Raw genomic sequence first — 25,956 nt, forward strand, 5'->3', positions numbered from 1 at the left:
TGATCACTCGATGTCTGTGTCCTCCACTGACAGTTCATCTGGTGGACGTCTGGAACATGATCGAAGCTTTCCGTGACAACGGACTCAACACACTGGACCACAATGCTGAAATCAATGTGTCACGGCTGGAGACGATCCTGTCTTCCATCTACTACCAGTTGAACAAGCGGCTGCCCACCACCCACCAGATCAATGTGGAGCAGTCCATCGGGTTGCTGCTCAACTTCATGGTGGCCACATACGACAGGTAGGGGGCAGGAGAGTCTGCACGGATGCTTCAGCAAAATGCTCTTTATGAGATAAAGCTGCAGCAGAAGCCAAATCAAACCAGAGGAACAACAGTAGCAGGAACTCATGGTAAAAGGGATCAATAAATAGTTCCACATCCCACAATGCATTTCTTACAGTAAATACTTGGGAACTTAAGTTCGTAAGAATTTTTCTTGTGTACTTGCCACTACTGAATACTTGTACCAACACAACAATGAACTGGAAGGCAGGGGTAACATTGTATACCTTTATGTAGCATTAACAAAATCTTATTTAAATCCAAGACGAAACAGATATTTCAGTATTCAACAAAAAGTCTTTAAAAAGACTGTCTCTGCAGCGCCCCCTTGTGTACAGTAGATTGAAAGATTGTGCACAGCAAGGTAAAGAGTGGCCCTACAACCCACTTCTGAAACCTTGTGTTTGACCACATGACGCCTATTGTCAGTCTTGTAGTTTCTTCATTTCAGGCAGTGAAGTGACACCTGATGTAGCATTTTTTTTATTTCTCCACTAAAGAGTAGATATAAAAGTGCAGTGTGTTAAAGAGACTCTCAGCTGAAGTATCTCTGCTCATGTTTTACTCTCTTATCTACCATCTCTCCTCCTCCTAATGTCTCTGCACTGAAAGGCCCTAAAATGTTGCGTCGTGCAGCACGGAGGAAGTTTATGGTTGTCCATAAACCTCTGTTTCATTATCCTACCTTGTGTGTGCTCACATTGATTGGCAGCTCGCTCTGTCCTTTCTCGGGGCTGTGTTCGATTGGTTTACCTTAATCTGAAATGGACGTGCTGTGTGATTATCCATGCAGCCGCATCTCTTGGAAAACACTGTGAGAAATGAGAGCCCAACATCCTGGGCAGGAAGTAGTTTTCCGTATCTGTCCCTGAGGTCCAAACTGAATTAGGCAGAAAAGCTTTCATGTTACCTCTGCTCGGAAGTCAGAGCTAAATGAGTCTGGGATGAAAGAGCTGCTCTCCCTGCCCCAGCATGTCAGGAGGATTTTAAAAGGTTTAACAGACACACTGGTGACGACCTGTGAATTTGACATGTTAAACTCTGGTGTGAAGTGGAGGTATTACAGTACTTTATTTGTGTTTCCTTTTTTAAGACTTAATGGATGAAACATCAACAGTCAACTGCTACTATTAAACTTCAGAGTAAAATAGATCATAATTTCACAGTGTGTGTTCAGAGTAAAATAGATCATAATTTCACAATGTACCAAAAAAAGAGGATTAAGTCATACAAAATGTTAATAATAATATTTTATTCTGGACAGGATAAAAAATTGCGAGAAATAATATTTATAAAAGCTGTACCAGAAGAGGATTAAGTCTGATTCTGGACAGGATAAAAAATTGCGAGAAAAAATATTTATAAAAGCTGTACCAGAAAATGAGGATTAAGTCTGACTTCTGATACAAAATGTTAATAATTAATATTTTACGTTTTCTTAAAACATCACATTTTGATATGATATATTAACAAAGCATCTGTCTTTTCACAGTGAGAGCCATGGGAAGTTGACGGTTTTTTCAATGAAAGCGATGCTGGCCACAATGTGTGGAGGCAAAATTGTTGACAAACTTCGCTGTAAGTACACTTTTGGCCAAGTGGTATACCAAAAGGATGTCTGTTTATTTCTAATGATGGTCATATTTGGTTATGAAATTATGCCTGTTAGTTAACTTCAATAACTCCTGTTATTGTAAAGCTGAATGATAACCCAGAATATATCACTTCTAATCTGTAACTATTCACAGTCAGTTCATGTCATTCCGAGAATGGCCGTACCTAGCCCTGAATTTACCATAGCTAATTGTTTTAGCTATTTTATTAGTTTTCTATTTTTAATTTTAATTTTTAATTTAAGTATTTAAATGTTTGTTTCTTACATTGATTCCCAGCTTACCACTTGTGATTTTGTGGCTAATTTCTTCCTATCTTGAGATTTAACTCTTTACTAACCAGTAGTCTTTATCCTATATTATTTTAATCCCCTCTTACATTTAGTTCGGGAAGAAAACGTTTTTCTGCAGTTGCCCAGGTCCAACACTTGAGGGCACTGTTGGACCGCGCTGACATTCAGTCCACTTGTATGGACTTGGGTGATTAATTGACATGATTAGTATTATGTTTTAGAGAGACTAAAGTACTGTTACATTTTTCTTGTCTGTCAGATATTTTCTCCCAGATATCCGACTCGAATGGAGTCATGGCCTTCGCCAAGTTTGACCAGTTTCTTCGTGAAGTGCTGAAACTGCCCACGGCCGTGTTTGAGGGACCTTCGTTCGGATACACGGAACATTCAGTGAGGACGTGCTTCCCCCAGCAGGTGGGACATTCTAACAACATGACTTCTTATTTTAAAATAAAAAAAATTATGACGTTTAAATGTGACAGGAAATACGTCTCTTTGTGTTTTCATCTAGAAGAAGATCATGTTGAACACCTTCTTGGACGTGTTGATGGCAGATCCTCCGCCTCAGTGTCTGGTGTGGCTGCCACTCATGCACCGACTGGCTAATGTTGAAAACGGTGAGATGTGGAATATAATGTAGCTTAAAATATGTCCGATTTACACCGCCTCCACTGTTACCAAGAAAATTGATGAACTGTAGAAATTTAAGCGAGGTAAGACTAAGTACTAAATGTTAATTAGTAAAGGAGCTAGGTAATCCAAATAAGGTAAAGCTAATGGCTAAAAAAAAAAACAAACAGCATTGCTAAACGGTAGCAACATGTCAAACATAACTTATTGTACGCTCTACCAACAGTAAAACTTTTTTTTTTAAATCTTGAAAATTTAAATATTGAAAATGTAAAACCATATTTAAAAATGGGTTATCAATAAATTTGATATTTTAAGATTAGTTGATGTCCAGGCTAGTACAAATCCAGGTAATAAATAGCAGAAAACACATCTAAATAGATAAAATAACAAACAGACCAAATTGTACAAAATAAGTTTAAACTGTTAAAAAAGCTGATGTTAAATGAGACAGTAGTTGCCTAAATGTTGTCCAAGAAATGTAAAACAAACAAAAAAGTCAAACAAAAATAGCATACTGTATCTGTCTAAAATAAAAAATAAAACATTTTTTAAACCAATTTTAAAAATCAAATTTTTTTTGGTATTGTTAAGATACTTGGCTTGATACAAGGCTTGAAATTACCTAAAAGCCAACAGAACTGAATGTTCTCTATTGACGAAAACAAATCTAAAACAGTAGCTAGCCCAAAATAGCTTAAAGGTTATCTGTGAGGCCTTTAATGATTAGCCCAAATGTTGACAACATGTAAAACTGTATATATTTCTTTGAGACTGAAAACTGTGATCATTAAATCCATTTTTCCCTGGTCTCAGTCTTTCATCCTGTGGAATGTTCTTACTGCCGGAGCGAGAGCATGATGGGCTTCCGCTACCGGTGCCAACAGTGCCATGGTTACCAGCTGTGTCAGAGCTGCTTCTGGCGCGGACATGCCAACGGTCCTCACAGCAACCAGCACCAGATGAAGGAGCACTCGTCATGGGTGAGACAAAAGAAATCCACATCACTTTCAGTCTCACTGTTGCTGCTCACTACAGTTAGAATCTTCCTCTGAAGGTTTCAGGAGGTTATTAACCATTTCATTAAAATAATTTATGAGTGATTTACTAAGGGTTTTACTTGTTCTGGTAAATTACTGTATGTGGCACTGACTTAAAAATGTGTTGCTATTCTTATAATATAGTGTTGTTTTATTCACATTTTGAGATTTATGTTGCTTAGGTTGAATATTTTATTTTGCCTTATTTTTGTAGTTAAGCTTGACAAATCTTAGGGTAATTTTATGCTAACCATTAGTCTTAGCTGATTTAATCTCCATTTTCCCAAAGGTCATTTTAAGATACTGTACTTCTGTTTTTTTAAATACATTTAATAGACTGACATTAAAGTCTGTAATATTTTTAATAATTAAAAAACTAATAGAATTGTGTATTATTTAATTATAATAATAAAATCTAAATAACAGTTACCTTTAGTCAACTTAAAATGGTCTCCAAGCTAATATTGACTTTTTTTTATTATTACCTTTTATTTATTTATTTAATCCAACTCACAATGAGTTTTGCTATCTTTTACTTGGAGAGCAGTGTAGTTATGTGGATTAAATTGTGGTCATTTAATTGTGCTCATAATGTCATTATTCAGTTTATAAATCTCTCAAAATTTATTTTGAAAGGATCTTAAAGCTCCTTAATTCTCATATTATTGACAGCCTTATACTGGTGTGAATCCACTGCCATGACAAACATAAACTTTTTTGTGTACTGTACTGTGTGTACTACAGTACAGTATGTGCTGCTGATCCACACTTTCCAACACAGTCAACAGACTGTTGACCTACTTATGCAAATATCTCCTGAAACTCCAGTCCTGCTCCCGTGGCTCTGACAGTCAAGGTGACACCACTTTTATTCCCCCTTGCTCCCCCTCACAGAAATCTCCAGCCAAAAAGCTCAGCCACGCCATCAGCAAATCCCTGGGCTGCGTCCCCATCGGCGAACCGCCACATCCTGTTTTCCCTGAGCAAGCGGAGCGGCCACAGGAGCTCACGCATACTGTGTAAGTGCCGTCATTCCCGAGACATTTTTCACCGGTGTGTATGTGTGTGTTGTTAATCCGACACACACACATACACACACACACACATGGACCAGCTCCTCATTCATGATCTATGGCCTGCTCTCCTCATGTAACTGTCTCCGTCTTCTGCATCCCCCCGTCTACTTGTGACTGATAGAGCGCCATCTCTCGAAGATGTCATCCCCCCTGCCTCCCCCGATTATCAGCTGTGGCAGAAATGCTGATATATGACACGGGGCTCAGATGCAGCGGTGGTTAAAAGCTCTGTCGTCCTCATCAGTCTGTTGGCAATGAAACAGGGACGAGGTTATAAATCTCTCACACCCTTCAAGGAGGAAGGGGTTTGATGTCGTTATGGGTGGTGCATTACATTCTGTTACGTCCTTCAACCCCCCCCCACTCCCCACTTTCGCACATGCATTCATTTATATGGATTACATGCTGAAAAATAGAACGATACCACAGTATACACAGGGAGAATCAGCCGCAGGTCACAGCTGAGGTCAATGGATATTTTTCCTCATCCCTGTTGAATTGAAACTCTAGTAAACTATTAAATAACAAGACACACTTTGATTGAAGGATCTACATTAAAAAGAGTATAAATGTATGTATGAATATCATCAACAGGTTTTTAGCTGGTGGTTGCCATATTTTAGGACATCTTCTATCTTTTTCTTTTGTTTTGCTTACTTAAATTTTCTAACTCAAATTAACAAGCATTGGTGACGTTAACTATTTGTTTGGCTAACTTCTAGCTATTATAGTTATATTATTAAGAGACTTCTGTATGAATCTTTTGATATAAGTACAGTACACGCACACATTCTCTCAGCTTTTGACATTTTAGAAATTTCTCTGCAAGGTTTTTTACTTGACATTTGCGAGATAATAGTTTTGCACAAGGATGTTTTTCAAGAGCCCATTTGTGGTGTAGACCTTGAGACTAAGCTCCCCTGATTCACTTCCCTCCTTTCAGGGCTGCTCTGATCTCATATATAACACAGTGTGATGCTGATGCATTATTTATAAAATCATCAACCTGGATTCCAGTAATATTTAGACAGCTTTCCTTCGTAATGGTGACATACAGCAGCGAGGTTAACAGCAGGGGTGGTTTTCTTTCATTTATCTACAGCATCAACTCATTATACAGTACATACAGATACATGTGCACGTATTCTCCAGCACATTTTAATTTATTATTGCCAACTCAGATGTTATATAAAGTGGTCAAAGAGAAGCTAATTTTGGTCAATATGAAAAATCGAGGTAATCATGGCTTTGAACATTTCTCATGGCAGATCTTCACAGCATCGTCCTGTTTCATATTCCAGTCACAGCCATCAATCTGAGCTGTCTGTGTGTGAACTGCTGTGGCTGCTGGCGAGTGTCAGTGAGTAACTGATAGTGAGCTACACTTCGGAGAGGAGAGTGGCTTAGTAAACGCCAGGAGAAACTGACACGCTGTAAATACATCATCCTGGTTTCCTTGTTGTTGTGGCGACTAATCTGCTCCGTCACCAGGCTCTGGTCACTGGAGCTGCAACCTTGATTCCATACTTTGATTTTTTTGATCAAGTGGCCAATTCATTTTAAGAGGGGCAGTTTTAATCATGTTAAAGTACCTCAGGGCTGAGTGTTACTACTTCAGGGCTCTTAAACATCATGAGAGCATTTTTTACCATCACACAACCATATAAGATTCACCGAGAGCCGCAAACACATTCACACCTTTTTTTGTATGGTAATATATAAATTAGTTTTAGGAAACTACGAAGAAAGCTGTTAACAATGTATTATTGCTTAACTTTGTCAAACTACGAAGAAAGCTGTTAACAATGTTGCTTAATTTTGCAATTATTGCTTAACTTTGTTTCACTGAAATAAACAGTTAAAAAAGGAAATCAAAAGTTAGGCCCAAAAGAGGTAGAAGTTTACAAAGAAATAAAAAGGAAATACTGGAGAATTAAATGTACTTGAAATAAATTAAAAAAATAAGTTCCGTTAATGTATGAGGGCTGCTTAAAACTATTAGTTAACCTGAAAAAAACTCTCTGTCTGCATATAACAAATTTTGGTTCCACGGTAGGGCCCCATACTGCATATTGGACAAACCTCATTGGTTGAAATTAGCTTACATGAACTTCAGTACTAAGAAATGGAGTTCTTGGTGCAGTACTGCAGTTGGCTCCATGAGACACTGGCTCCTGTCGACATCCTTGAAAAAACTCCTTGTTCTGACCTTTTAGAAGTCAATGAGATAATGATCACGGTATTAGAGTTATATAAAAATACCACACCTGAACACATCAGCCTTCTCAATTAATTTTTAATCAATTAGTCTTCAGTTAATCAACCGAATGCTCCAGCCATGGTTTCAGCGCATCTTGAATTTATTGCTGTATTTAAAGCCGTCTGTTGACCTGAACATTTTTTTATTCCAGCTGAGAGGAGAGCTGATGGGATTAGCTGCACGCTGCCGTCTGTCTCGCATGAAATGACATCACACAAATAGATTAATATTGATTAAAATGAAATTTGTGGCTGAAACAGTTCTGGCTGGGGTCCGTGCGCCGTCCTGATGGAGCAGTAATCCGTGTCATTTTTTTGTTCTGTTATTCTCCTCTTCTTTGTTGATTGTATTTCAGACGTTGGCAGCAGCACAAAGAATATCGACTTCTGTTCATTTGCTTTCATTGGATTTTTGAGCACAAAGCTCTGTTGTACTTCTCTTCCTTTGAAGTTGGGTTATACACAAACGGAAAAGTGCGGTTTTCAACTATATTTGGTAAAGTGAAACCAGCACCTGTCCAAGTATTCTCAGTTAAACTTAAGCTAAATAAAGTACCTGTGAGCATGGGATTCAAATACTAGCAGTAGTAATACTAGAATGAGAAGTGGTTGTGATGTGACTGCAGAAATAGCACAGCAGTAGTTGAAATACTAGCAGAAGTTGAACAAAAGTTGTAAAAGTATTAATGGAAGTAGTGGCAGTACATGTACTGCTGTATGAATGTATCAGTATCAGAGTATCAGAAGTTGCTGTAGCGATAGTAGAGGTAATAGTTGAATACAGAGAATAGTACAATAGTAGTTGTACTACAGTAATGAGAAACACATGGTAAAAGTCATTATAAAAGTGGAAGTAGCCGATGAAGTAGTAATAGAAGTTATGGCAACAGAAGTACTTGTTACAGACAGTGCAGTGGTTGTAGGAGTAATGATAGTAGTGTAGGTAAGAGTACTATTGATCCATCAGAAGTTGTAGAAGTAGAAATGGATAGAAAGAAATAGTGGAGCAGTTCATTTAGCTGTAAGGGTAGTAGTACTAGCAGTATAACTATGGGTTTAGGAAAATAACAGAAGTGATTAATAGAAGTACGACGAGATTTATAAGTAGGAGTATCAGAAGTCTTAAAAGAAAAAGTGGGAAGAGTTGTAAAGTTGCAGTAGAAATAATGTTACTGGTAGTAAAAATACAAGTAGTAGTAGTGAGGGATAATAAAAACACCATTAGGAGGAGTCCAAGTGGAAGTAGTTGAATGAGTAGTGGTTGAAAAAGAAGTTGTACCAAACTACGGCATTATGTCGATGTTTAGCAAGAAGGTGAACATTTAGTGTTTACCAATTTTTCTTAAAATATACAGCGCCGTTCTGCTATCTTTTAATAATATTAGGATTAAAGCTATACTAGACATAAGAGAATAAGTAGTAGCAGAGTTACACTAGTATTTGTATCAAAATATAAATGTAAATAACGGATGGACATACTGCAGTATTTTCTCCTACTCTTTCCTGAGACAAGAAATGGGGTTTCAAGGCTAGTGTCACGGTGTGTGTGTCCGCGTGTGTGTGTGTGTCCACTGACTGACTCTAATGGATGTCACTGATGTCACTGTTGACCCTGGAGAGCTCAGAAATGGGTTTGGACGTCTGTCCATTTCCATCTTTGAACCAGACACAGAAAAGACTGTTTGTGTTTCTGGCCCATTTACCGTTTTCTATTAGTGTGACCCTAAAAAGTACTGGCGTCTACAGAAGTTGTTTGACCTTTCAGAAATATACAACATATTCTCCAGTGACTGCAGTTGTCCATGTCTGTTTCTCACTAAAAGCTTTGTCTAATTGTTCTAAGTTGGACACCTTGGTGAAATTACCTTAAAGGGAAATGTGTAGTGATGTCAGTATTGAAGAGACTAGCTAGGTGTGATGCTAACTCCTACCCTGAACAGACGTGAGATTCCCACTGCTCCTCCTCTGACGTCGTCCTCAGACAAAGTGCTCCTGTTCTGACCAGCTTTTTAAATATTTACTGACATGCGGAAGTGACACTGCTTGGAGAATACTTGTACTTCACTGCTCCCTCAGTTTGACTGTTTGATGGTAAGAAGCTGCTGGGACAAAATGAGTGTCTTTCTGCACCTAACGTTTTACATAAAGCTGCCACAGCAGTAAAATTTCCACCCTCTCTATTATTTATTTAAAAAATGTAAATATTTATAAATATTTTGGCTTTGCTTTAGCTATTTTTATAAAAACTTTTTTGCTTGTGAAGATATTTTCTCTTTACTCTAAGCTAATGTAGATAACTTTCTTTTCAGACCAACTCCATTACAGTATATTCTTGGCTACTTCTTAGCTTTTTTTTTCACAAATTTATCACATGCAACCTGACAGCTTTTTATATATTTTTATCTTTTTTATGTTTTGCTACATCTTACTTCATCTGCAGGTCACCTAATTTGTCATTTTGAATTACAACAGTCTGGGTTGTCATACCATCAGTGGATCATTAAAGGCCTCCATCATTAAACCTACATAAGCAGGTCTAGATATTTTAGGCACATTTTGCCGTACGTCCCTGTTGGCTTTCTGCCCCTTGCTCTCCAGAACCAAGGACTCCTTTAATCGCTTCAAACTCTTTTTTTCAGTTTTCCATTTTATTTTATTTTTTCGGTCATTGCAAATTTTATTAGGGCTCTTATGTAATGGGAGAGTGCATCCACTTGATTCACTTTTCTGTTAGTGAGAGACTTTGTTTGTTTTGTTTTTTTATAGCCGTTGCTATAAACACATTTTTTCCGCAGAGAAAACTCACCTCTGCTTCATCCCCGTGTGATATTTTTAGTTTTAGAAGACTTTATATCTACCTATCTATCTATCTACCTATCTAACTAACTGTCTAACTAACTATCTAAGGGCCGCCTTAAGGGGCGTTTCCAGCAATGTTAACAAATGCCGTGTCAAGGCAAGGTCATTGTGCTAGTTTTGTGAAGTTATGTTGTTATCTGTGATTAGGACGACTCTTATCTTTTAGTTATCAAGAAACCAATACATTCCAGTTGCCATCGACTGATATAAAAGTGACCTAGATAAGTCAACCTACACGTACATCCTTTGAATGTGATTTTACCTTAGTTACTGGCTAGCTGCTGTAGCTATTAGTTTTGTTTGTTGTTTGTTTGTTTTTTTGCAAATTGAGCATATTATTCTGTGCATTGACTTAACTTGTGGTAACTTAATACTAAGATGTCATTTGTCTTTTATCTCTTCTGTTAGCTAACTCTTACAAGACATAAGGTTGTTCGTGAACCAACATTTTTTGCTCGTATCGAGGCATTCTATCTATATACTATATTTTATACGATATCTATTTTTTTATGAACTTTTATGCAGTTAACTTCATTATGGCTTCCTTAACGCTAGCGTTGCTATCGCTTAGTTTGCCTTATTTTTCAGCACCTGTTTCAACATATTTACATTACTATAGACTGTGTTTGGCAGTGTTTGGCTTACATAACCTAGTGATAAAAAACTTGGATTCATTTTAGCTACTTCACTCTGGTTTTTTGCTACATTTACTCAACACATATGGGCATCTCTGAGGACCAAAGTAGATTAAGGATCACCAGATGTTCTTCAAAGCTCTTCTTCTGAACCTCTGCCAAGTGGACAAAAAGACGGTCGGTGTCATTTGCCGCAGGTAGAACGAGGCTCATAGCGCATTGCAGACTTTGATCTCACACTTCCTAAATGTCTTGTCACTTCACTCTGGTCTGACCTCTGTTTGCAGCGTGTGTGTGTGTGTGTGTGTGTGTGTGTCTGCCCTCACTGAGCTGTTAGAATCTGTCCAAGTACTGTATAAGAGGGGAATGGCAGGGAACAAGTCAGAGGCTCAGAGGAGAAGAAGCTTCTATTCTTCTTTACCTTATCCTGCAGTGCTCTTGACAGGGACTGATGATTATTTATAGAAGGATGGATGCGCTTCAGAGCTTTGACTTACGTGACTGGGTGAAGTTAAAGGATGGAGAAGAGAGAGAGGATGGTGGTTAGGGGTGAAGATGCAGAGATGCAGTATGTAAATGCAGCTATAAATAGAGGTCGGTTTATTGCACATATCCTCTGAATGGCTGCTTTTTTTAGAGTATGCAAGTGAAACAGCGTTTTGCTAATTTCCAGTGTTTGGTTTAGAGAAAACTAAAAGAGGGAGGCAGTGTGTGGCAATGAGAGAGAGAGAGACAGAGAGAGAGAGAGAGACTACGCCGTCATAGGGTCACGTGATCATCGAGTTTCCTTGGAGACAGCAGCAGCAGCAGTGTAGTACATTGAGATGCTCAGTTGAAGTCAGGTTCGGCATCTGGCAGCAGCACCAGCAGCAGTTGGATGTATTTTGCCAGACAGGCAGGTACTTTGTCTCAGCACAGAGGTGAGTGCGAAGACTCCTGTCACATTTTTCTGCCTTAAGTTCAGCATCAGACTGAAAAATAAGTAGTGGATAACTGGCAAAAACTGTTTATTTAGGTACTGAATGAAACACACTCTGCTTTTAAAGTTATATCTCTAGTTGCGATTGCTTTTTTTTTGCACAAGATTAAAGAATTTCTCTGAGTCGGCACACCGTCCCAGAAGGTTAAAGTTTGGACTTTGACCTTCACATTTTGGACGTTTCATGTGTTTCTATTTGACCTGATGTATCACGGGTTCCCTGACACGCTGCATGTGCTTTAAAAGATGCAAGCAAAGGTGCAAAAATACAATAAAACTTAAAATTTTGATAAGATATTCTGTTGCTTTTGAATATTTTGTGGACAGTGTGCATATAAATAGTTTTATGTGGCCACAAAAATAGAAGCTGACCGGACTAAAGCATGAGGGGCAACAATTCTGTGGTGTTTTTGCCTTTCATGTGATGATGAGAGCTTTGAATAGAAGAGTCAGATCCACTTGTGCAGATCCAAGGCTGATCATTATCAGACTGAGGTGATGCAACTATGGGGAGACATGAAAATGGAGTGTCGTCGTCGTGAGTGGCTGCTCTTTACTGCGCCCAGTGTGAAGTGGGGTTGTAAAAAGCTGAGAAAGATATTTTAAATCTGTTAATGAGACTCCATGGTCCGGTGCTTTGGACCGAGCTCGTCAGGGGCCAAAGCGATCCAGCGGCCAGATGGCCCCCATAGCTTTGTTTACTTTCCCAAATTGCCTCCCTTACAATGTCACCTCTCCTCGTTTTTCTCATAGACTTCCAGTTTAATTAGATTTTTGTCTGCCAACCGTCGCTTTCCCCCGTGTTAATTTGGTTTGAGATAATAGCCCCTTAAAATGTCTTCATCAACGGTGGAAAAGTCGGTTATTTTCACAACAATTTGGAGTTTTGCTCTGGACTTTTTATTATTTCCGTGACCTGCCTTTTGACTCTCTCTTTATTGCACTTAGATTAAACTTAAGGCAAGATTTCTGATTTCTGAATAATAATAAAATGCAAACGCCCTCCACTCCCCTGGTGATAAGCACACCTGCCCTCTGCAGCATAGAATTAAAGACCTCTAATCTTGTCTTTTAGTCAGCCGAAACCAGTGGCCAACAGCATGAACGACACTATTGTCATGTCCTCTGGGGCTCCTACACCCACCAAAAGGTAAGCAAGACCCCTTAGGTATAATATCTTTTGTCAGATTGTTCCACAGATTTGAGTTAACGGAGAACACCTACATCTGTAAGTATTATCTACAAGACAAATGATGAAATTTGAAAGAGCATCTTTCAAATTTCATCATTCATCTTGCAAGTGGCTTCTCCAGTTATCTTGAAGCAGTGAAAGGTCTTCAAGACACAGGTATGGGTATGGTTCCCAGCGACAGTGTAACTCAAATATTTTTCGTAAGTCGGAACCTACATACAAGACAGGCAACGCCATCAGAAGAAGTGGAGTTGTGCTTCATTGCCTCGTTCCGACTAGGAATGGCGATCTAACGGCAAAACACCGTTGGTCAAGGACGTTGTAAACAGAGAACCACCAGTCCATTTGTCTACCTTTAAATTTCCATAGATAAAATTACCTGGAAGAACGAGAACCTAAATAGACTTTGCAAAAACTGAGTTCTCAGGAATTTAGTTGAACCTTCAAAAAGTCCAGCAGATTTCTGATGGTTCTTTCTTAACCTTTCACCTGAAAACATGGACGTTGGGCTCCGGCACCATCTGCTGTTCAAACTTCACACTTGTCCTGCACATCGGCTAAATGCTAGCCCAACGTTTTGTTAAGCAGGGTTGAACACAGTGGTGCTGAGGGACAGCTCCCATCAGCCTTAAAGAACGTGTGTTGTTTATTTATTTTATTAATTGTCCTTTTAAAGGACATTTGGACATTTTACAGTTTTTAATGTAAAGGCCACGTGTGGATAAACTTTAACTTCCGACACTGGTGCAGAAGAACACCTAATATTATCTTATGGCTTAGGTCTACACAGCGCTCTACGATACCAGCTATACACGATACTGTGTCATTATGAGTTTGTTAGTCACAGTAGGATCTTACTGTAAAAGCTGAATCATGTTACAGTGTGTTTGTGATTATATGCTGAGTATGTAAAAAAGCATTTGGGGTTGATTTTAGTTTTGGGCTGCGTTCCCACACCATACAAGGTCTCAACCTATGTTCAAGTGAACGTTCCGTTTTAATTCTGAGAGTACTTGGTGACCTTGAACGAACAGTACTACTCTACGTGTTTAAAATGGACAAAATCCTTCCTTTACCTTCTGTAATCACTATTTCAGCTCCTACAAATTACACTGCAGATGGTAAAAATCCCTTGACTTGATGCCAGCCTCTCACACTTGACACACATTGATACGTCTCCGTGCAGTGTTGACCTTGTGAGTGTATTTTTGGGGGTGAATTTGTTCTGCTGTCATTTTAGGTCTACGAGCAAACCCTCCTAACAAAAAGGCTGATCTGACAAATAGATGATGATAGAAGTGGAGTTGGATCATGTTAGCAGATGTCAGACAGTGCCCCAGTGTAAGCAGCTTAATTGTCCTATCATCCTTCCAAAGGTCACTTTCCTTACAGTGCTAATGAAGCGTTTGGATTATAAATTCAATCGTTAAGGATGCTCCAGATTTTTTAAGTTTTCTTCTCTGTGCTGGGTGAAATTATGTTTTGTGTACTGTATGTTTGTCTGTTGCATCAGTCCTGGAGATGGGATGGGACTGTTCAGGGACTGAAGATGTCCCACAACAAATTAGAAGGGACAAGACATAACTGTCTACCATACAGAAAACAAAAGAAATGTCACAGTTTAGTCATTATGAGAAAAAATCTCTGTCGGAAATCCAGACAAAGGAATTTAAGAAGAGCCAGAGTGGCTGCCTTCTTTCCACAGGGTTATCATACAGCACAATGGCAGCTGAAGGACAACGTCCACACAGCTAGAAATCACACTCACAAGGAAACAACCTTTACATTTATTATTATTATCATAAAATAGTGGCGAAAATGGTTGATTTCACAGCATTTTCCTCCTCCTTGGATCAAGAAATTACATTAGGAAGAAAGTGTAGTCATTCAGCGTCTCCCACTAGATTTCCTCTGCATTCAAAAAAAAAAACGAGACGCTAATAATCAATACTAGATAAAGGACGTAGCGGAGATGAGGCTCTTGTGCAGTGCGGTCATGTCCCTCTGAGGGCCGGCAGCATCAAGATTAGAGCAGGTTTGAAGAAAGCTGACGAGATAGGGACACCCGAGGCGGTAAACAATGCCTCTCATCAGGACCTTTGGAGGACAGGCAGGCAGTGGAGGACGTCACGTGTAGAAGGATGTACAAGTGAAAAGCGACGCTCTCCAGAGCTTTGCTTCACTGTTGCAGTAATGTAGAAGCCTGATAACCTTTGTCTTTGACATTTTGCTCTCTGTGCCAGAGCTGCTTTGGGAAGATGTCATGCACTGAGGCTGTTGTTGTCCCCCAGGGGCCACAACTAACTACAAAGCAGCCACTTTTAGGGCAGGACAAAAAGTATGTGCAGCCATGAATCGTAGCAGAATCCGGTTTTCTGCGTTTTGGGACAAGTTGAGGGTCAAAACCTGATTTGAGTATGTCAGACTGTCTGGAGTATTTATAACATCATCTCGCAGCTGAGCCATATGTGCCTCTCTAAGGGGGTGTGGATTCTGTCTGCCCTGGAGAAGGTTCAGCGTTCAATTCTTACCCCACATTGGGTTCAGCCATTTAGGGCATTCAGCAGAGAAACCATTCAACTCAGAGCCCTCAATAGTTTGGGTTTTACTAAACCTAAATTCCATTCCATGTCTGTTATACAATGAATTAATGCCTTTGTGTCTGCACAGGACAAACACACTGCCTGCTCCCAGAAGGACTTGAGTTGAAACTGAACATTTCAACAAAATCATATTTTGCTAATAGTAGCACTTTTTTATTTAAACAAAATACCAAAATAAATTGTCAATTACATTGTTTAAACCTGAACCTTCTTCTGATTTCTTTTGATATTTCACTGTTTGCCTGCTAACAGCAAATTTATTGCCAACACCAGATTAAACAACAAATGTGTCTAAGGTTTTTTTCTTTTTTAGAACTTTTTACATGATTTCCAGTGCAGACAATGCCATCATTTCACCTAAGATGACTATTTAGCTTGCCTGCTAACAGCAAACTGCTAGTCCTTTTCAATGCCTCTAGTGGTCAGAGAGGGAAACTTGAACATCCTTTGCTGGAGATCATTCTAACTACTTCATTACTCCAGACATAAACGTACTGAAATGTGGTTTTTAAACATTTGCTGATTTACCTTCATGCTTGAATGGATGTTCGAGCTTGGAATGAAAAGTGACAACATGGTGTGTGTGCTCGGGGGGCGCATGTCATGTTAGGCCTATGAATATCTTTCAACACCTCAGCTTGTCATGTAGAATTTGTTCAACTCTGATTGTTAAATCCACTGAAGGCTGTAGTAAATATTAGCCTGTTAGAATCAGCTGGCAGTGTTTCCTGCACCGGGGGCCTGTGAGTCGACGGTGATCCTCCTGCTCTATACAGAGCTGTGTCGCGCTCTGCCTCAGCTCACAAGTTTCAGAGTAAAAAGAAGCAGCACCTGTGTCGCAGCATTTGTTTTTGTTGAGTCTTTCAAATTCTGCTTTTCACAAGAGGTCGAAAAACGACAGAGCAGATTTGTAAGTGTACATGAGTGACGAGACAGAAGAACTGTCCGTACGACGCTTCCGACCTGCATCGCCGTCGTCTCCCTGCTACTATCTGCTGACGAGGCATTTGTTCCCTCCCAACTTGTCTAGTCTCTATCAGACAGTCGTTGGTCCTCCGAGGGTGAACCGACACTGTGGTATTTATTACCTGTTAGTCATGCAGAGCCACGGCAGCAAAGATAAAATTTAATAAGAAAAGAAAATGCTGTCTTGAGCTTAAGGAGGCAGAGAGAGCAAGACTTTTTTCCTTCTGTGTTAAACTGAGTCAGCAGTTCACCTCCACTGCATGAATTTAACCAGCAGCTAAGACATACAGTAGGATTTAATAAGAACAGAGGCTGTATTTAATACACATTTGTCACTTATGGCCTAAGTGTCGGTGCTGATACAGATTTAGCAAATTGAACCAGTCCAACTTTGGGCCACGGGAAGCTTAAAATTATGGCTGCACAGTTGTAAAGAACGTGTTTATTACTTTAAAAGGAATTTAATAGATCTGTTTGTTTATTACGGTACTAATTGTCAGACGTCAGATGGTTGAAGCCCCTAAAATGTTTACTACCTGAGGCCCTTGACCAGATTAATGCATCAGCAAAAATGAAGAACCAACAAAGAGTTTTTAACAAACTTTTTTGAACTGTAGTGAAACATAGAAGATAAACTTTAAAAGTTCAGATTAATATTAAAACTCTCACATGCAGTACCCAGAGATCAACGAAGTACACTTTATATACTCCGAAAAAACCTATACATTCACGTGTTAAGTCCCAAGTTTTTTTTTAGTAAACATGATGAAGATAAGAATTGTTTTAAAAGAAACAACAATCCTTGTTATTTGTAAAACAGAAGCACAAGAAGAATTGCCTTCAACTCCTCTTTTTATCTAGGGTTGCACAGTAGTAGTCCACGGAGTAATGTGACAGCAGTAGTAATGTGTACTAATAAAAATGCGATGGGAGAACCCTTTTTTCTAGGACAGTGAAGGCAGCACTGTCTAGAATGATTCGTCAAAGTTACTGGAAAGATTTTTTTAAACACATTTTGTTTCCAGAAACTTTAAAACCTTACTGACAAAATCGTTACTGGAAAGATTTTTTTAAACACATATTGTTTCCAGAAACATTAAAACCTTACTGACAAAATCCGTGGCTGCTACAAACTCATCTGACAGGTCTTTGGCATAAATCCAAATAAAAAAAAAATCATCATTGTTTCTAAATTCCATGTAGAGTTCTGTTACCGTAAGAGCATCTTAACTCCTGCCAAAAAATGTAATTGTTTTGGAAAGAAACAGATCAGGCTGTGGGACTGACTCTAAAGTCCTTCAGTCACTGGCGTTGTTGGTGCTTTGGCTTAAAACATGACACCACCAACACTTTTACTTCCAGAAGTTTTGACCTTCATTTCTAAGCATTTAAGGGTCATCTGAATTCTATCTCCAGTAGGATGGCGTATCTGCTTCTCATAAAAATAGCACCAACAGTGAAATATTGTGTTTCTGAAATGAAAACTCCCTGGAAAGAAGGTTCAGGAGCTCGTCTGGCTTTTCCTGCGTCTCTTGTGTTGAAGATGGTACAAATCATCAGTATTTCTCAGGGAAACTGTCAGTGGCAGCTTCTACACTCTCAGCCTGCAGATGTAGACGAGCGCAAAACACTGAATGTAGAGTCACAGCTTCAGCCAACTGTAGTCCTGGTGCTTTCTGTGTGTGCCAAACGAACAAATGATTCCTTTTTAAGGGTCATTTTTTGACATTAAGTAGGAGTGGAAGGGGGTTCTTTTTTTTCTTTTCCAGTTGCAGATTTTTTTATGTGATATTATCTTAAAACAGGTGAAGTAATCTGCAGAGGATTTAAGATAGGTTCCATCAAACAGGAAAGCTTTTTAAATTCCAGATAGAGCGGGGGGTGAGAGGAGCCGCAGATGTTAATTATCTACTCACATTTGCTTTGAGAGAGATAAGATTTTAATACAAATGTGGAATTAGAGGCTGGTTTCACAGGTCGAGGCACTGATCCGTGCACAGACTGTCGGCTGTTGATGCAGTTGAATGCACTCGAAGTCAGATTGCACTTAATGATCTTAATCGTCGCCCGCTGTCCAGTTGGAGTTGGATTACCCGTCCGCCATCGTTTCTCCTCTCCGTCGGTTCTCATTTCAGGCAGACGGCTGCCTCGCATAAGAGTAGCATATGTTTCCGTCATTCCTTCAACCCACACCATCCTCCCCCCGGCCCCCTTCAGTTTGTAATCATTTAGAGTCTTGTGCCGTATTCGACATTTCCAGTCTGTGTTGAAGCGGCCAGCGTCGGCACTGGACCCTGGCACGCTCACACATATGCGTTTGGCATGCTGCACTGTCTACGCCTCACTTTCTATCATATCCATCTAAGTTCCTTGTAATGACCAATAATCTCTGACTGTCTGTCAACGCCACAGTCAAAGCCAAGAGTTGTATATTAAGGTCACCTCTGTGATAAAGTTTCAGTTGATGTTTCATTTTGTCAAACAAAGGTGTAGTATTCATTAGTATGTCATGGATACTCAGTAGAGTATCTTAGTGGAATATTATATTTGTTGTTCTAACGATGCTGTGATGACATGTATCTTTCTATTTAAGTATAATGAGAAAATAAATAGAGAGTGCATGTTACATTAAAATACTAGAAATATTGGGGTAAGTATTTGTAAAACACTACGTGTGACATATAATGAAGAATGTTTAGAGACATTACAGAACATGGACAATGAGCTGGTGGCAGTAGACAGTGTGGCTCAACATTTAGGGTCCACTTTAACTTGAGAAAATGTCCCTCTAGATCCAACATCACACAGATTCAAAAGAAATCAATAAAGGACCCAGTTCAGGATGTCCAAATGAAGCCTGAGAAAAACCCAGCTTGTCACTTTGCAGCTTCACTAAAAGTCGTGGAAAATTCTGGATCAACATCTGTCAGATTAGAGCAGCTGAAGCAGTGTCCTAGCTGAGTATTTGATAGCTACAGAAGAAGACAGGCAAGGATGCAGCGTCCGGCAGCATCAGAGCCCAAGTGAAGTTCAGTGTCTTCTAACTTGGCAAAGACCCTTCAACGTCTATTAGCTTTGAAAGATCGATAGATGGAACTTTATTATTCCTTTGAGAGTGCCCCTTGGGAAATTAAGGACCTTCAGGAAGTTAAGAAGGACCTAGCTTAGCATCTGGAGGCTCCAGAAGACTGTAGATAAGAGCACGGCTCAGTATACGGTGGCTTTACAAGAAGTCGTTCCTTGGAACTGGCATTTTGAAGTAGTCCAAGAAGGAGCAGTCTGTCTCTGGCAGATTAAGGAGACGTTGAACAGGAGGAGAAGAGTCCACAGAAGATTAATCAGGGAAGGACACAAAGTTCATCTTCACTTTTCTGACACAGCTTAATGAGAAACAACCAGTTTAAACTCTGCTAAAACAGTTGAGCTCAATCTGCAGTGAGACTTCTTCCACTTCTAACCCTGTGTGTGCTTCTGTGTGTGTGTGATGAAATGTTCTGTCTCCGACTCTGGACAGTGTCTTGGAGAGTCCCAGTCGACTGGATGAAGAACATCGCCTCATCGCTCGTTATGCTGCTCGCCTGGCAGCAGAGGCGGGAAACTCCACAGTGAGTATCTCACGGAAGACGTTCCCTCTGTGGTCGACTCCGGTCAGGCTCAATCTCACGTTAAAGTCTTGACTGGTCATTGTTATGCACTTCATGCACTCGGAGCTGCAGCGGCTCAAAGGCTGCCGACTCCTCCACAGTCAAAGTCAAACCCACTCATTTATAATGAGGAATGAAGAAAGAGGAGGTAACTTCATTTCAAGTAGCGTATTTCTTACTTGATTTTCTTTTTGGAAACACGATGAAATTGGGAATCAGGCTTTCTCTACGGTGGAGCTTTAGGAGCTAATAAATTTGATGCTATCTGAAGTCATCCGAAACAAATGTTTGCTAAATCTAACACAAAATACAAGAAATTATAAAAAATGTCTGAAATGTTTTACAGTGTAATTATTTTTTTTCCATCAATGGAAGATGTTGGTTTTGTTTAAAACAAAACTTGATTTCTTGATTTAACAAAAACTCGAACCAACTGAAAGTTATCGGTCGTAGACAAAGAGCTTATTTAAGTCAAATTAGAACTTCTTTTCATTCCATTTATATGATGTTATTACCAATGGAGCTATTTTAAACGATGCAAAACCACTAAGACCCTGCAGCCCCTCCTAAAAAAAAAGTTCGACAAAATGTAGCCTGGAGCTAATAGCCAAAATGACATCCAAATTAGTGTAAGCTAGGCAAAGAAGATTAAAATTTACCCCCAGGCGATTGATGCTAGCTGAGAGACGGCCTTAAATGTAGCCTGAAGCGTTTAAAACCACTTAGCTAAAACTAAATGCTAATTGACCAGAAGCTACTCCGAAATGTAGCAAAATAGAAAATTAACTTATAGTCAATGTGAATTAGCTTTCTTTTTAAAATAAAAAAATATTTTCCGCCTTACCGGTGATATTCATGGCAGAACACAGACAAATAAATTGGTTTTCAAAGCACTTTCCTGTATATTTCTAACACCAAACAGATTAGCTAGCATTTTATCAATTGCTTGTCCCTCGTGAGAAGCAGTCGTGGAAGGCGATGTGGAGTTAGCATCAGCATTTGCTATTTTTAGCTCTGATACTCTGCAAAAATGAAGAACGAAGGAGAGACGTATTTATGTCGCATGCATTGATTTTCTGTGGATTGTCCACATGTTGGGAATCAGACTCCACTGCCTGGATCTGCCACTCCCAGTAATGGCTGCTGTAGCAGTGGGCAGTAACTGAGGCTGAATTTGGACTCCTAACCAATAATGAAATTTACAATAGAAGAAGCTGTTGGTTTCACAGAAAAAATGAAAAAGGTGAGACTCAGAAGAAATATTGAATTTCACCCTGGAAACCATAAATATTTGAGTAAAGCTGAGACAGAAACTGTGGTTTTGGTAACTTGGAGTTTGGGCTTTAATTAGATTTCCACTTTGCATGATGTGGATGGATAATGGAAAAGCTGTGGTGACCTGAAATGACTGCCCGTTGACTGCAGAAGTATAATCAGTCTCCAGCAGAGCCGTGTGGCTGCTGGCTCTGGTCAGGAGGAACTGCCAGGGGTTTCCAGTGTTTGGTCACACAGTGTGGTTTCTTTTTTATTGTCATTGTTTTTGTATTTTTCATTTCAGCAACAGTGCCCTCCGACAGATCTGAGCTTCAACTTTGACGCCAATAAGCAGCAGAGGCAGCTGATCGCAGAGCTGGAGAACAAAAACAGGTGAAATGAAGGCCCTTTCTGACGTATGTTCTTGGTTATTTACTGTATGTGTTGGTCAACCAGCTGTTGACTTTGGGGCAATTGCCCAATTTCTTTCCTTTTAAACAGCTTTGCTGTCAATCAAAGTTTAGCTTTTGGGAGCTACTTTTTTGTAACCTCAGAGTAAATACATGAGAAAAGATGGCTTTTTGCACCTTTTTTCCAGATGAATTAATATAATGAAATGCAATAATACATCCTATGTATGTTCATTAACTTGCACCTTTTTTCCAGATGAATTAATATTATGAAATGCAATAATACATTCAATGTATTAACGATTAACTTATTAACTAGTCTCAGGTCACACAGGAGGACCATGTGGCCCTCAGGTATTATCCCATTCAAACATTTCCTGGCCGTTGGGGAAACTCCATTAAATCACTTGTTTTATGTGTCACACTGTTGCTGAAGACTGATGGGTGTGTCTGGTCTGCCCAGGGAGATCCTGCAGGAGATCCAGAGGCTGCGTCTGGAGCACGAACAGGCCTCGCAGCCCACCCCTGAAAAAGCCCAGCAGAACCCCACCCTCCTGACTGAACTGCGGCTCCTCAGGTACCAGTTAGACCAGGAAAGGCAAGCTGCACTGTAAAAATAGAGAACACAGCCACTGCAGGGGCTGCTGTTGTGTTTATGTAGGCTGAGCTCATTCTTCACGTAGGAATAATGTCTTCCTAATTTAGGAAGGTGTGTGTTCTCCTTTTTAATTTGCAGCGGTGACATTTATCATGTTGGCAGCAGTCTGAGACTCAGGGCTTTAGTTCCAGGAACAGACCCGCTCCGTAAAGACGTGCCGCAGACACTGTTGACCTGAAGGACTCCCTGTTTTGTCTGGTCTGCCTTCAGTGATAAATCAGCAGCAGGGTTTAGGGTCAACGGCTGTGACAAAACTCTTCATCATATAATTAAAGCATTAATAATAGGCTTAACCCTCCTGTACAGTCAGGAATGACCTTGGAAAATAAAAAAATTAAATTAAACCACAGTGGGAACTTTTAATGCACACTTCAAATATACTGTATATGGAAACAAACACAAAACACACAAATAGTCTGAAAAAGTCACATTTTAGCTCCAGATTATAAACTGATAATTTAGTATCACTTCAGTGGTCAACTGTAAAAATATGGTATTTATATAGTAAAGTTAAACGATTGTTAAATATATGATGTAAATGCCTTGAAATGATTCAAATGTCTTCATTAACATAAAATTACATCTTCATTTATCCACAGCACAGTTTACAAAAATAGTCACACAGTAGCTAAATGGTGATGAAACGTTCGTCAGACTTAAACTTATTACATAACATATTTAACATGCTCCTAAAATTACTTTTGAATGCATATATCACCAGTCCTTTTTTAATTTCAAAGTCTCACATTAAAGAATACTTATATGATGTAGTGTACCTTTTTTAATTTCAAAGTCTCACATTACTTATAAAGAATACTTATATGATGTAGTGTCTAATGTAAATTGCTGTGTATAATAGATTAGTAGGAAAATATAACTGTTTGAGGTGTTTTAATGAATAAATTGTTTTTGCGATACTAGAAAACACAAATATCACCATTATTATTTCTCACCTAAAACAAATTTAAATAGAAATGTTTATGTCTTTGTGGTTTGGACTTCCGTTGGTCTCAGTGGATCAGCTCTGGTGCCACTTACAGTATAATGGATTATAACGGCGGTGGTTCTTTATGGCTTTGCACCACCTGAACAACAGAGGGCGGTAGTACGCTGCAGATGTTATTGTAAAAAGCAGCTTTTTTTCTAAACGGCAGTAAATTAACGCTGCACAAATCAGTCATACTGTGCAGTGTAGGTAAACACTATGTAAAATAATCCACCATTTTACCCTAAAAATGCCATTTCACGTGTATCCACTAGTAGAGCTGACACATTCAGGGCAGCCTGTGCTGCATCTGTTCATGTTTTGTCACTGTAATGAATTTATTTTTATATAACCTCAATAAACTGAAATCAACACATTTATTGCTCTGCATTAAACAAAGGCAGGACAGGGTCACAGTGGGTCATAGACATAAGTGACTCCAAAAAATCCAATCAGAGAACGAGACAAAGGCCTTCATTTTCTGCTGTTTCTGCAGATCGTCCCCGTTCTTTAAAATAGCGACAGATTGACCTCACTTCTTCTAGCATGTTTATTCTGACTGCAGCGCTGAACATCTGCTCTTCACCTGCAGACACCGGAAGGACGAGCTGGAGAGACGTATGTCAGCGCTGCAGGAGAGCAGGCGGGAGCTGATGGTGCAGCTGGAGGGACTGATGAGGCTGCTGAAGGTGAGATCATCACCTGGATCCCAGAGACGTATCTGTTTGCTGGAGAAGACAACGCTCAGTGACTCTGAGGGCACACTGTGGCTGCTGTAATTCCTCCATGTTCCACCGGGGTCATGTCAGTTAATGTTCACTGCCTTTTGATGAAATTAGATCACAACTGTGGAGAATTACACAATCCTAAAATATGCTCCATATGGTGAATGCAGACATTCCTTCTCCAGTATTTCCATGTGGGAGGCATATGGTTTAAGACGCGAGTGAGGTACCAGGGTAAATGATTTGACTTCTGATAAACATTCCCAGAACTTTCTAGTTCTAATTATTGGTTTCTTTGACTAATAATGAATTATTTGATAAAACAATGTGTTTTTTCTAACTCAAATTATAATTTTATTATTATTAAGTACTTATGAAATAAACACGTTTAATTATCTTAATTATCTTATCAATTATCTTAATTGATTTGTAAAGATTCAAGAGATTAAAATTAGTAACTTATTTTAACACGTGCAAAAACGTTGCGCACCGGTTCTCCAATAATTTCACTGTCCATCCAGTTGATCGACACCGTATCAATCAACTGGTCAGATGAATTGAAATGAATAATATTATCGGAGCCAATTACTTTACTTTAAAGCAGCTCCATCAAGATGCACCTTAATAATAACAAATAATTAATATTACACTCCACAAACTCTATGAAGTTTTATTTTAATACCTTTGCATATTTTTCTTGACATTTGTCCATATTAATAATTCCATCATTTGGATAAGTCAAACATACATTCACCTGGTCCAGAAATGACACCAAAAAAACTTGAAATTATGATTTATATAAACATAACATGTGGCTTTTACTCACAACTGAACAATTTTCAACTTTCCCACCTGATATCGGCAGACAAACTTTTCAACCCAACACTTATCCTAAAGGCTAATGCTGTTTTTTATTCTTTTCATGCTGCTCTCTCCTCTCTGTTCTTCCATCTCTGCTGGCTAACAGGATGAAGAGCAGAAGCAGGCTGTAAGTTCTACCTAATCCAGTTTGCAAATGTTCCGTAGCTGGCTCAAGCCGTTGCAGCACTTATTGTCTCTTAATCTCTCTACACTCCCGACTTTACACTTAGGTGATTGAAGGAAGTTCTTAGGAAGGATGCGTGGTTTAAATCCTCTTTCTGTGCCGGTCCAGTTCTCTGATCATCTGTTTGCCAACAATGACAGTGAGCTGAGACCAGAGCCTGAGCCAGGTTGCTGATGTCTGCAGTGTAAATGAGTTTTGAGAACAGTGATTTTCTTAGTCCTGATGTCAGTGGGCCACCTCCACTCACTGGCACTAACGTCCTGCCTCTAATGTGACTGCAGTCTGGCCGACCATCTGCTGCCTGGCTGTGAGCCACCAAAGCTGAGCTGCACTGGTCCCAGAGACTCACACAGTCATCTTTTCTCATTGAGATACAGATCTAGACTCAGCACTGGCTCCACACACGCTTCTCATTACTATCTACTGTATGTGAAGGGGCACGGCAGAGAGGCAGATGTTATACAATTATAAAGAGATGTTCTTGAAATCATCACGCTCACATCTGTGTTTGAGAATTTAAAGTCACCTTTAAAATCCAGCTTTGCCTAAAATTGCAATCTGTAGCTGGAAGCCGTCATTCTGCAGCTGTTCAGGAAACAGTACTGTGGATGAAGAGATAACTCGGATCAATGGAAGCTGCTCGCAGACATGAACAGAATTCTGGACTTTTTCCTGGAACTGTCCAGCAGAGCTGCATGTTAGAACACAAATATTCACAAATGTTGGCCAGGACACTTTCCAGAACCCTTTTTTAATTTCCCCCAAAATGTCTGAGCAAGCCACCACAATTAAGGCAGGTGA

At 39.4% G+C, this 25,956-nt stretch overlaps 1 protein-coding gene across 6 annotated transcripts in view; it reads left to right on the top strand.

The window, feature by feature from the left end:
* dtnbb (dystrobrevin, beta b) overlaps positions 1–25,956 on the top strand; it is a 38,899-nt gene that overhangs the window by 7,431 nt on the left and 5,512 nt on the right. The window contains exons 5-16 of one of the 6 annotated variants that reach the window (XM_017036797.2): positions 34–247; positions 1,782–1,867; positions 2,455–2,609; positions 2,707–2,812; positions 3,642–3,808; positions 4,760–4,884; positions 12,749–12,823; positions 19,949–20,039; positions 21,637–21,725; positions 22,206–22,319; positions 23,978–24,074; positions 25,078–25,098. In XM_017036797.2, coding sequence (XP_016892286.1) covers positions 34–247; positions 1,782–1,867; positions 2,455–2,609; positions 2,707–2,812; positions 3,642–3,808; positions 4,760–4,884; positions 12,749–12,823; positions 19,949–20,039; positions 21,637–21,725; positions 22,206–22,319; positions 23,978–24,074; positions 25,078–25,098 — 1,340 coding nt within the window. Of the gene's footprint in view, positions 1–33; positions 248–1,781; positions 1,868–2,454; positions 2,610–2,706; positions 2,813–3,641; positions 3,809–4,759; positions 4,885–5,062; positions 6,701–12,748; positions 12,824–19,948; positions 20,040–21,636; positions 21,726–22,205; positions 22,320–23,977; positions 24,075–25,077; positions 25,099–25,956 lie in introns of those variants that run through there. The other 5 variants (XM_017036800.2, XM_017036803.2, XM_017036805.2 and 2 more) reach the window with 5 other exon arrangements.

The sequence above is a fragment of the Cynoglossus semilaevis genome, chromosome 1 (assembly GCF_000523025.1).
Source record: "Cynoglossus semilaevis isolate Cse_v1.0 chromosome 1, Cse_v1.0, whole genome shotgun sequence".
NCBI classification, from domain to species: Eukaryota; Metazoa; Chordata; class Actinopteri; order Pleuronectiformes; family Cynoglossidae; genus Cynoglossus; species Cynoglossus semilaevis.